General features: G+C 47.3%; 1 protein-coding gene across 3 annotated transcripts in view; it reads right to left on the bottom strand.

Annotated features, from left to right (window-relative positions):
• LOC140730800 (transcobalamin-1-like) overlaps positions 1-6,317 on the bottom strand; it is a 49,020-nt gene extending 42,703 nt beyond the window's left edge. For 2 of the 3 annotated variants that reach the window (XM_073051706.1, XM_073051704.1), the window contains exons 1-3: positions 5,152-6,317; positions 4,520-4,604; positions 196-393 (exon numbers count right to left, since the gene is read on the bottom strand). In XM_073051706.1, the coding sequence (XP_072907807.1) occupies positions 196-393; positions 4,520-4,586 (265 nt within the window). In that variant the 5' untranslated portion in view covers positions 4,587-4,604; positions 5,152-6,317. The remainder of the gene's footprint in view (positions 1-195; positions 394-4,519; positions 4,605-5,151) is intronic. The other variant, XM_073051705.1, reaches the window with a different exon arrangement.
• Positions 6,318-11,543: the final 5,226 nt, after the last annotated feature.

The following is an 11,543-nucleotide window of genomic DNA, read 5'->3' on the forward strand; positions in this document are numbered from 1 at the left end:
ACTTTGCCTCTTTGTGTTGATGCACTTGCTTTTGGGATTTTATTTATGCAGGTTGTAGCTCTTGGTTTTGTTTTAACCTTCGAGGTGCCTGATGGTCCTCAGTGTGCCATCTGACTGATACTATTTCACAGTTTTACACCTCTAGCCAAGTCCACCACAACAAAATCACCGAGTGAACGTCTTTCAGTGCCGTACCTCTTCCCTGAGTTACTTTCCGAATGGCGGCTGCTTTAAGCCGCTCCAGGAAATGCTCTTCAATTCTCTGGTCGTGTCTGTGAGCGGAGCGCAGGCTGAGGTAGGTGGCGGGGTCTGGGTCCGCGGACTCGTCCTCTGCGCTCTTTTGTAACACCTGCATCAGGGTGTCAACGGCAGCCTGCTCAGATTCGGAAACAGCTGGGAAAACACAACAGGGCAGATTTAACAGCAACTTCCTCGGTGAGAGCATGGGCCAATGTCTGGATGTTGTTATGCAAAGAATTCCAGCCCATCTACCTGTGCTAGCTCCCTCCAACATTGTGAAAAGAACTCTTCCCCCAGTCATTTTCACAGTTGTGTTGGAAGCTGCAGATATTTCCCACTTGCAGAATGTTCCCTTACAGCCAGCAATGCCGTCTCTACTCACCAATCAAATCATCCCCAACATAGTTCCAAATCCCTTCTTGCTTTCTTTCACTGAAAATCCCCCAAGCGTGGCAGTGACAGTTTCAGTTCTGACAGGGTTAACAATCTACTGTTGGAGGTGGGAGTGGCGGATGATGTTCAGCTGGTTAAACGCCTGCTTCCTCCTAAAGCAGGGGTTCCCAACTTCTTTGTACCATAGGGCCCTATCACTGACCAAAGGAGTTGTGGACACCAGTGCTAAGCCCTCTGGTTGATGAAGTTTGGCTGCCTTGTCCAATGTGTGTATGGTTGTGATTCAGGTTTACCCTGTGGACCCTGCCTCAGCGCTCTCACCTTTGAGTCAGAGGTCACTGTGTTTATGCCTCTCTCCAAAGATGAGAGAGATTCAGCCAATGCTCTAGTGTGGCACCGAGGGAGAGCTGCAATGTGGAGACACCCTCATTTGGAAGAGGGTTTAACCCAAAGTCACATTGGTCTTGCCCCATGGAAGACACAGAATTTGGTAGCATTCACTGTGAAAGAGCAAGGGGCCATTCTACAGCTCTGTGTCTGAGACCTAGGCTCAATTCCCACTGTGGTCTGTATGGAATTTGTATGTTTTCAAAGACAAACAGGTTCTCGGATTAACTGCTCACATGGGTGTGTGTAATTGGGTTGTGTAGACTCGTGGGCCGGAAGGACCAGTTACTGTGCTGTATCTCTTACTAAAGTGGATTTGAATTCCTGGGATATTGCAATAAGCTTGAGAGAGGTGGGAACTGTTCTACCAGAACAATGCTGGGACTAGCTTCCCGGTGAATCTGATAACCAGCGCTGTGGTAGGGCTTTAAACTAAAGAGTACTGTGGGAGGGCGGAGGAATAAAGAGTAAGACAGAAATGTTAGAAAGGGATGAGAATTTAACTTCAGGCAACATGGAGAAGAGGGGTGGTGAATGCAGGACTGAACATGTTGTATTTGAATGCATGCACCATACAGAATTAGGTAGGCAAGCTTATAGCACCATTGGCAGGTTGGCACTCTGTGGGCATCACAGAGTTGTGGCTGAAAGAAGATCACAGCTGGGAGTAAATGTCCAATGATGCACATCCTATTGAAAGAGGGGTGTGTGTAGAGGGGGTAGGTTGGCTTTGTTGGTAAAAAAATAAAATCAAATCCTTAGCAAGAGTGACTGGGTCAAAAGATGTAGATTCTCGTGAATAGTGTTAAGAAACTGCAAGTATGGAAAAACGCTGATGGGAATTCTATAAGGCCTCATCACAGTAGCATAGATGTGTGGTACAAATTAAAACAGGGTATAAAAAATGCATATAAACTGGGCAGTGTTACTATAGTCATGGGAACTAAACATACACATAACTTTGGAAAATCAGGTTGGTGATGGATTAAGATAGAAGGGATTTGTAGAAAGTCTAAGAGATGGCTTTTCCGGAGCAGTTTGTGATCAAGCCCACTAGAGAAAAGGCAATTCTGAATTGGGTATTATGTAATGAACCACAGTTAATTAGAGAGCTTAAGGTAAAGGAACACTTAGGAGCCAGTGATCAGAATATAACAGAATTCACTCTGCAGTTAAACATAGAAACATAGAAAATAGGTGCAGGAGTAGGCCATTCGGCCCTTCGAGCCTGCACCACCATTCAGTATGATCATGGCTGATCATCCAACTCAGAACCCTGTACCTGCTTTCTCTCCATACCCCTTGATCCCTTTAGCCACAAGGGCCATATCTAACTTCCTCTTAAATATAGCCAATGAACCGGCCTCAACTGTTTCCTGTGGCAGAGAATTCCACAGATTCACCACTCTCTGTGTGAAGAAGTTTTTCCTCATCTCAGTCCTAAAAGGCTTCCCCTTTATCCTTAAACTGTGACCCCTCATTCTGGACTTCCCCAACATCGGAAACAATCTTCCTGCATCTAGCCTGTCCAATCCCTTTAGAATTTTATACGTTTCAATAAGATCCCCCCTCAATCTTCTAAATTCCAGTGAGTATAAGCCTAGTCGATCCAGTCTTTCTTCATATGAAAGTCCTGCCATCCCAGGAATCAATCTGGTGAACCTTCTCTGTACTCCCTCTATGGCAAGAATGTCTTTCCTCAGATTAGGGAACCAAAACTGCACACGATACTCTAGGTGCGGTCTCACCAAGGCCTTGTACAACTGCAGTAGAACCTCCCTGCTCCTGTACTCAAATCCTTTTGCTATGAATGCCAACATACCATTTGCCTTTTTCACCGCCTGCTGTACCTGCATGCCCACCTTCAATGACTGGTGTACAATGACACCCAGGTCTCGTTGCACCTCCCTTTTTCCTAATCGGCCACCATTCAAATAATCTGTTTTCCTGTTCTTGCAACCAAAGTGGATAACCTCACATTTATCCATATTAAATTGCATCTGCCATGAATTTGCCCACTCACCTAACTTATCCAAGTCACCCTGCATCCTCTTATCATCCTCCTCACAGCTAACACCGCCGCCCAGCTTCGTGTCATCTGAAAACTTGGAGATGCTGCATTTAATTCCCTCGTCTAAATCATTAATATATATTGTAAACAACTGGGGTCCCAGCACTGAGCCTTGCGGTACCCCACTAATCACTGCCTGCCAAACTGAAAAGGTCCCATTTACTCCCACTCTTTGCTTCCTGTCTGCCAACCAATTCTCTATCCACATCAATACCATACCCCCAATACCGTGTGCTTTAAGTTTGCACAGTTGAGAGAGAGTAGGTAATATCAGATATATCCGTATTAAATAGAGAAAAGTGAACTGTAGAGGCCTGAGATAGGATCTGCTCAATGCTAATTGGAAGAGGGCACTTGCAAGGAGAACATTAGAACAGCAATTGCAGGCGTTTCTGGGAACAATTCAGAAGACGCAAGACCATTTTGTTCCAATGAAGAAGTTTTCAAAAAGGATGTCAATGCTGGCTGATAAGAGAAGTCAAGGACAGAATAAATGGAAATGAGGGGACATACAACGTGCCTAAATTTAGCAGGAAGCTAGAGGAATGGAATCTTTTAAAAACTAATAGAAGACAACTGAAAAAGCAATAACAGAAGAAAAGATGAAATATGAAATAAGCTATTCAATAATATAGCTAATAATAAAGAGGATAGCAGTAATGTGTTCAGATATATAAGGAGTGAAAAGAAGGCGAGATATTGGACTGTTGGAAAATAAAGCTGGAGAGGTAGTAATGGGGAACAGAGATACATTGCACTCAATCCAGTCAGTTCTCAAAAGACAGGTTGGGTTAATTTTGTCCCAACGTTTTTCATAGCTAATTAAAGTACTGTGGCTTTGCATAAAACCTGTGACCAATTCCTCCATTATTTAATTGGACGAGGGCATGGGGTTGTTATGTTGAGTTAGTGTAGACACAGTAGAAGGATACAGTGTGGGCAAAGCTCTCCATCTGGGGGAGGGGGAGGAGAAGGAGGGGGCTTAGGGGAACAGTTATAGTGCTCGTGGAGGAGTGTGGGAAATGTTCTCCACTCAGGTAAGGTCCATACTGACCTGGAAAGGAAAGAAGTGCATGAGGACTGACTAGCATTGAGAACTCGGGCAAGATTACAGTTTAAAACTTCAAGAGGGGAAGCAGACTGACAGTGGAGAGATAGATGCACAGAGAAATGTTGGGTCAAGTCAAGGGGATGCCCATCTTTGTGTGGATCCATGCTCCTGCTATATGGCGGCTGGACAAGAACACAAGAAATGTTCAGAGGAGCATTCTCTGCGGGAACATCGTGGGGAAGATGGGGAAGGAGATGGCAAAGTGAGGAATGGGCCTGGAGAAGAGAGGGGTTTCACAAAACTCCAGCCACACCGAGCACTGTGTGAGGGGTGAGGGAGGAATGGGATATGTGTATAAATCAGCAGTGGTTACTTACAGCATTGCTCAGTGAAACATCCAAAGACACTTAGAAGTAAGAAGGTGATAACTCTGAAAATGGACATTGCTTCTTCATCCAAAATCTAAATACAGATGAAAAAGAACACAGCAGAGTGAATCTTCAAGCATCCTGAAGCCTTCAGTCAACTAACATTCATTTAGAGAGCCATAGAGAAATACAGCCCAGAAACAGGCCCTTCAGTCCATCTAGTCCATGCTGAAACCACTTAAACTGCCTACTCCTATTGAGCTGCACCGGGACCATAATTTTCCATATCCCTTCTATCCATGTATCCATCTAATCTCTCTAATTTGTGCGGTTCATCAATGACGTAAACTCGGGCTACACCCACTCTGTTCTGTACTTGGTCAGCAGGGGTAAATTCCACCCAAGTATCTAATACATATTAAAAAGGTAGTCTGCCTTCGTATATACCAGTGTTTGGTTTGGAACGAAACGGAACCTGGGGCCAGTGTAACAAGACACCATGCCTGTCCATCAGTGTGGTCGCGTAAAACACTCAGAATAAGAAAAAATCGCGGGCGGGCCGGATCTGGCCCGCGGGCCGAACGTTGCCTACCGTGTGTGTTGTGAAGCGCTGTTCTACCTGTCAGCCAGTGTTTACTCACCACAGCATGATAACGAGACGCTCACCGGCCAATTACCATGAGCTGCTGTGACCGCCCCGGAGCTTTGTCTTCTCGTGCTTCCTTCCCAGCTGACGGCGGCTGAAGGAGTTGTTCAGCGAGCGATTGTTCACCTTCTGCTGAAGTCAGTGCTCGGCGTGGAACAAAGTTTCCTCCCGCTCACGGCGGCACAACTGCCCCAAGCACTTCGGGCAGTTTCGAATTAATCTGAACGTTCTTTGAATAGCAGTGTGAATGAAATTACTGCTGCTGGTGACGGGCTGTGTTCGGGTGAAGTGGAAGTGCTGTTAATGCTCCGGAATCTCGCTGCTACACTGGGCAAGGCTCCGCCAGCTGAAGGTTTGTCAACACCAGGACTCCGACTTGAGATGTTCCCGTGTCAACAGGAGAGACAAACAGAATCTCAACAATACTGTCAGGCATGGAGTCGATCTTCCTGCTCCAAGACAGTCCCACAACTGGTTTCACCTGTTCTTGCACCCCAGAACTTTTGGCAAGAGTTTCTCGGGCGAGTGTTAACCCGTTCAGTGCCAGATGAAGCCACTGGAGAATGTGTAACAGTTTAACCTGGTCCTGATGAAGGGTCTCGGTCCATAACATTGGCTCTTTCTTCCTCTCCAAAGATGCTGCCTGACCTGCTGATTACCTGCAGCATGTTGTGTGTGTCGTTCTGGGTTCCCAGCATCTGCAGATTCTCTCGTATTTTTAAACAAGTGGTACTTCCTCAGCAAGCGGATTAATCCATTTTAGTTCTTAGGCATATCAGATTGGTTCAAAGGTTAATTCGATCCCTGCAGGACTTACTGAAGCTTCTTCACGATGTGTTGATACAGAAAGTGTTACGGGAGGATCCCAACCGCACCAGCTTCCCGGAGGTAGACGCTCGAACTCCCAGAGTACGCACAGCGGGCGCGGCTCCTTTAAGGCCCCTGATGTGCTGGAAGCGATCTGCAGCAATGATAGTGCAGAGTTTTCTTTGTGTGAATTTACGAAAGCTATTAATAGTACATGTCAGGATGATGTATGTTTTGTATGTTGAATCATATGGCTGACGGCTCTCATGATAATATTTAAAAAATTAAATCATAGTTGGAGTTAAGGCCATCTTCCCTCCTCGTGGAAGAGGACAGTAATAGTGCCTATTCTAAAACCTGGAAACCCCTGTCGATTCTTTCTGGTTATGGACCAATATCAATAACATCCCATTTGTGTAAACTTACGGAATGTTTGGTAATTGAGAGGTTGAGTTATGATTTGGAAAAAAGAGGATATCTAGCATTTCATTACAGGGGGTTTCAGAAGGGTAAAATGACTTTAGATTCAGTTTTAAGTTTGGAAGATGATATTAGCAGTAGACGTGGTGTACAGGTACTTGGATTTTCAGAAGGCCTTTGACAAGGTGCCGCACATGAGGCTGCTTAGCAAGATAAGAGCCCATGGAATTACAGGGAAGTTACTAGCATGGGTGGAGCATTGGCTGGTCGGCAGAAAGCAGAGAGTGGGAATAAAGGGATCCTATTCTGGATGGATGCCAGTTACCAGTGGAGTTCCACAGGGGTCGGTGTTGGGACCATTGCTTTTTACGATGTATGTCAATGATTTGGACTATGGGATTAATGGATTTGTGGCTAAATTTGCCAATGATACAAAGATAGGTGGAGGAGTGGGTAGTGTTGAGGAAACAGAGAGCCTGCAGAGAGATTTAGGTGGTTTAGGGGGAATGGGCAAAGAAGAGGCAAATGAAACACAGTGTTGGAAGGTGTATGGTCATTCACTTTGGTGGAAAAACTGAACAGACAGACTATTATTTAGATGGGGAGAGAATTCAAAATACAGAGATGCAAAGGGACTTGGGAGTCCTCGTGCAGGATACCCTAAAGGTTAACCTCCAGGTTGAATTGGTTGTGAAGAAGGCGACTGCAATGCTGACATTCATTTGGAGTACCATGTACAGTTTTGGGCTCCTTATTTTAGAAAGGATATACAGCCATTGGAGAGGATTCCGAGAAGATTCAGGAGAATGATTCCAGGAATGAAAGGGTTACCGTATGAGGAACGTCTGGCAGCTCTTGGGCTGTATTCCCTGGAGTTCAGGGGAATGAGAGGGGATCTCACAGAAACATTCCAAATGTTCGAAGGCCTGAACAGATTAGATATGGCAAAGTTATTTCCCATGGTAGGGGATTCTAGGACAAGAGGACATGACTTCAGGATTGAAGGACATCCATTTAGAACAGAGAAATTACTTTAGTCAGAGGGTAATAAATCTGTGGAATTGTCATGGTTCGGTCCATGAAGTCTGCAATCCAGTTCACGGTCTGGTCCGTGGACTCCAGACTCGGGGTCTTCCAGCTGTCCCTCGTTTCAGTTGGGCTCAATCATATGCACCTGATGCTCGTCTTGGGGCCAGGAATACAAGTGACCCTGGGTTTGAGTGTGGGTGGTGGTTCATTTTGTCAGTATCCTGTCCTTGCCTCTGTGGGGTAAGTCAGGCCATCTTTGCCATTACCCTGCCTTTGGATCTGTCCCTTCCTGTTCTTGCCTTCTTTGGGTAAGCCAGGCTGTCTTTCCCGTTACCCTGAGGCTGGATCGTTCCATTCCCTTCCCCTTCTTTCTGTAGCCCTCACCTGGAGCCCCGCCTACATCCTTGCCGATTCTTGCCGTCTAGTTCTACCGCCGGAACAAAACCAGAGTCTTGCTGTGTCCTGATAAGGAACCGTCTTTCGTTGTTTGGAACTGTCTCTGTGTCCATGCTTTCGCTGGGTAGGTCTGGCCGTTTGCCGCTACCTAGTGTTGGGAACTGTCTCGTCGTGTTCAGCTTTCTGTGTACGAGTCCCAGCCCTACATCCTGTTCCCAAGGAGGGCTCTGTGTTCCGCGTTCCCACCTGCCGAGACCAAGGCTCTGTGTTCCGCATTCTGACTGGCTTACCCGACAGAGGCAAGGGACAGAACCACCAAGGGGTAAAGGCAATGGCCTGGCTTACCCGATGGAGGTGAGGGAACAGAAGGGAGCTGGGTCCAGGGTGAGAGGCAGGACTACCGTGATACACAGGAAAATTGGGAAAGGCAACCGACAGTGTGACAGCACAGGCAAGGCGAATAAGGCAGAACAGCAGGACCAGCACACAGGAGAGAAGCAGGGGAACAAGACCAACCGGACAGAACAGATACAGAGCAGGCCAGCAACCGGGGCAGAGCAGGATACGGAGCAGGCAAAACAGGTACAGAGCAGGATCCAGAGCCGGCAGACCGGGCACGGAGCAGGATCCGGAGCCGGCAGACCGGGCACGGAGCAGGATCCAGAGCCGGCAGACCGGGCACGGAGCAGGATCCAGAGCCGGCGGACCGGGCACGGAGCAGGATCCGGTGCCGGCGGACCGGGCACGGAGCAGGATCCGGAGCCGGCGGACCGGGCACGGAGCAGGATCCGGAGCCAGCGGACCGGGCACGGAGCAGGATCCGGAGCCGGCGGACCGGGTACGGAGCAGGATCCAGAGCCGGAGGACCGGGCACAGAGCAGGATCCAGAGCCGGAGGACCGGGTACGGAGCAGGATCCAGAGCGGGCGGACCGGGCACGGAGCAGGATCCGGAGCCAGCAGACCGGGCACGGAGCAGGATCCAGAGCCGGCAGACCGGGTACGGAGCAGGATCCAGAGCCGGAGGACCGGGCACGGAGCAGGATCCAGAGCCGGCGGACCGGGCACGGAGCAGGATCCGGAGCCAGCAGACCGGGCACGGAGCAGGATCCAGAGCCGGCAGACCGGGCACGGAGCAGGATCCAGAGCCGGCGGACCGGGTACGGAGCAGGATCCAGAGCCGGCGGACCGGGCACGGAGCAGGATCCAGAGCCGGCGGACCGGGCACGGAGCAGGATTCAGAGCCGGCAGACCGGGCACGGAGCAGGATCCAGATCCGGCGGACCAGGTACGGAGCAGGATCCAGAGCCGGAGGACCGGGCACGGAGCAGGATCCAGAGCCGGCGGACCAGGTACGGAGCAGGATCCAGAGCCGGCGGACCGGGTACAGAGCAGGTAAAAACCAGCTTCAGAGTAGGACAACCCCACAACTAGGCTCAGTCCCCGAGCCCCTTATAAACACCTGCCCCCAATAGGCAACAGGTGTACCTCCATAAGCCAAGATGATCCAATAGCTCCGGGTGACAGGAGGGCTGGCTGCAAGGCCCGGAGTCCAGAGTCCGCGGACCGGAGCAAGACCCGGAAGGAGGGCTCCGGACCGGACCCTAACAGCTTTCAAGAAAGAGTTAGATAGAGCTCTTAAAGATAGCAGAGTCAAGGGATATGGGAAGAAGGCAGGAACAGGGTACTGATTGTGGATGATCAGCCATGATCATATTGAATGGTGGTGCTGGCTCAAAGGGCCGAATGGCCTACTCCTGCACCTATTGTCTATTGAGTTCCTAGTCCAAGCTCCAAGTTCCTAGTTCCTCGTCCAGGTTCCGCTTTCCTAGTCTAATCCTAGCCCAAGCCCTGTATCCTAGTCTCGTCCAGGGCCTGAGTCTTGTCCAGCGTGGTTTCTTCCCCAATTCCCTTGCTTTCTTGACACACCTAGCCCTGTCCCAGTACTTCAGTGTCTGTGTCTTGCAGTTGGGTCCGCTCTCAATGCCCACCTTATGACAGGAATTTGGTGCCATGTGTGGCTGTGGAGGCCAAGTCATTGGTTGTATTTAAAGCAAAGATAGATAGGTTTTTGATTAGCCAGGGCATCAAAGGGGAGTGGGGATGACTGGAAGAATTGGATCAGCGCATGACTGAATGGCGGAGCAGACTCGATGGGCCAAATGGCCTCCTTCTGCTCCTCTAGCTTATGGTCTTATGAAAGCACAGGTAAATAAAGATATTGTAATAGCAACACATTTTGATACAGAAAAAACATGATATGTTATGGAATGAGGGCATTTTGGTTAAATTATGGAAATTAGGAGTGAGAGGAAGGCTCTATAATTTTTTTGAGTTCTGTATTTGGGCAGACTGTTCTGTTAAGGTATATTCGAGCTTCTATGAGCTAGAGAATGGGACCCTATGAGGCAGTATTTGTAGCCCTTTATTGTTTGATATTATGATTAATAATATTTTCTCTGAGATAGGTACTGGGGTGGGTAAATCAGTTTTTGCAGATGATGGAGCTTTTTGGATCAGAGGTAGAAATTTCAACGTTAAATATATAGGATGCAATTAGCGATGAATAAGGCAGAACAGTGGCAAATAGATGGTGTTTTAAGCTTTCAATAGCCAAAGCACAAGTTATATGTTTTGCAAAAAGGATCACAAGGACATGCACTTAACTTGAAATGATCTTGTCAAACTTTGGAAGAAGTGTCAGTGGTAAGATTTCTTGGCATGTGGCTGGATAATAAGCACCATTTCAGTAAGTTAACTGACAAATGTAAAGGGGCATTAGATATCCTTATGTGGGTATTCTTCGGGTGCTACACAAAATCTCTGTTGACTGTGTGTGTGTGTGTATATGTACATATATATATAATTAGATCTGTACTTGATTATGGCTGTGTGGCTTATGGATCAGCTTCATCATCAAATTTAAAAGTCTGATTGTGATACAAGCACAGGCATTAAGTGTGATAAGGTTGGCCCCTATTTCAGCTTTACTGGTTGAAATTACCCTTACAGCTGAGGAGGTTGAAGTTGTTGTTAACATAATCGATTAATTTGAGGGGGCAGAGGAATGAACACCCTGTTAAGTGTGATTGAAGATTGTTGGGAACATCACAAGAAGATTATTTTTGGTTTTTGTGGCTGGGTCTTAATCACGCCAGGAATATGGGTTTGCTGGATTTCACGATATGTCCTACTGTAGCTTTTTCGGTAAAATCAACACGGATTTTTCCAATGGCTTTAGTTGATTTTAGGTTGCATGACTTGTTGAAGTCCAAGGATGCTGATATGTCTGAGAATCTGTTGGTTCATCAATATGTTAAGAAAAATTATTGTGATATGTTAACCATTCTTACTGATGGATCAAAAGATAATCTAACTAGGATTATCAGTGTGGCTGTTTTTATGCTTGAATTCCCGGTAACAATAAGGGAACGTTTTACTAACCAATTACCAGTTCATACTGCAGAGCTGGTTGCCGTCTATTTGGGCTTACAGTGGGTGGAGGAAATCTGTCCTTGCAAAGTTATACTTTGTTCAGATTCTTTTCAGGTTTGACTAGTCTAGAACAGGTCATTCTAGCAGTAGGTTAGATTTTTTGCCAGAAGCGCTTCAAATTTTATTTCATATTCAAAGTATTGGTCTTCGTGTCTGGTTCTTATGGGTCCCTGAGGTGTTGATGGGAATGAGCAGGTTGATTGTTTGGCCAAAGAAGCTGCTAAAAGTTTATCTGTGGATAT

The sequence above is a fragment of the Hemitrygon akajei genome, chromosome 7 (genome assembly GCF_048418815.1).
Source record: "Hemitrygon akajei chromosome 7, sHemAka1.3, whole genome shotgun sequence".
In the NCBI taxonomy this organism is placed as follows: domain Eukaryota; kingdom Metazoa; phylum Chordata; class Chondrichthyes; order Myliobatiformes; family Dasyatidae; genus Hemitrygon; species Hemitrygon akajei.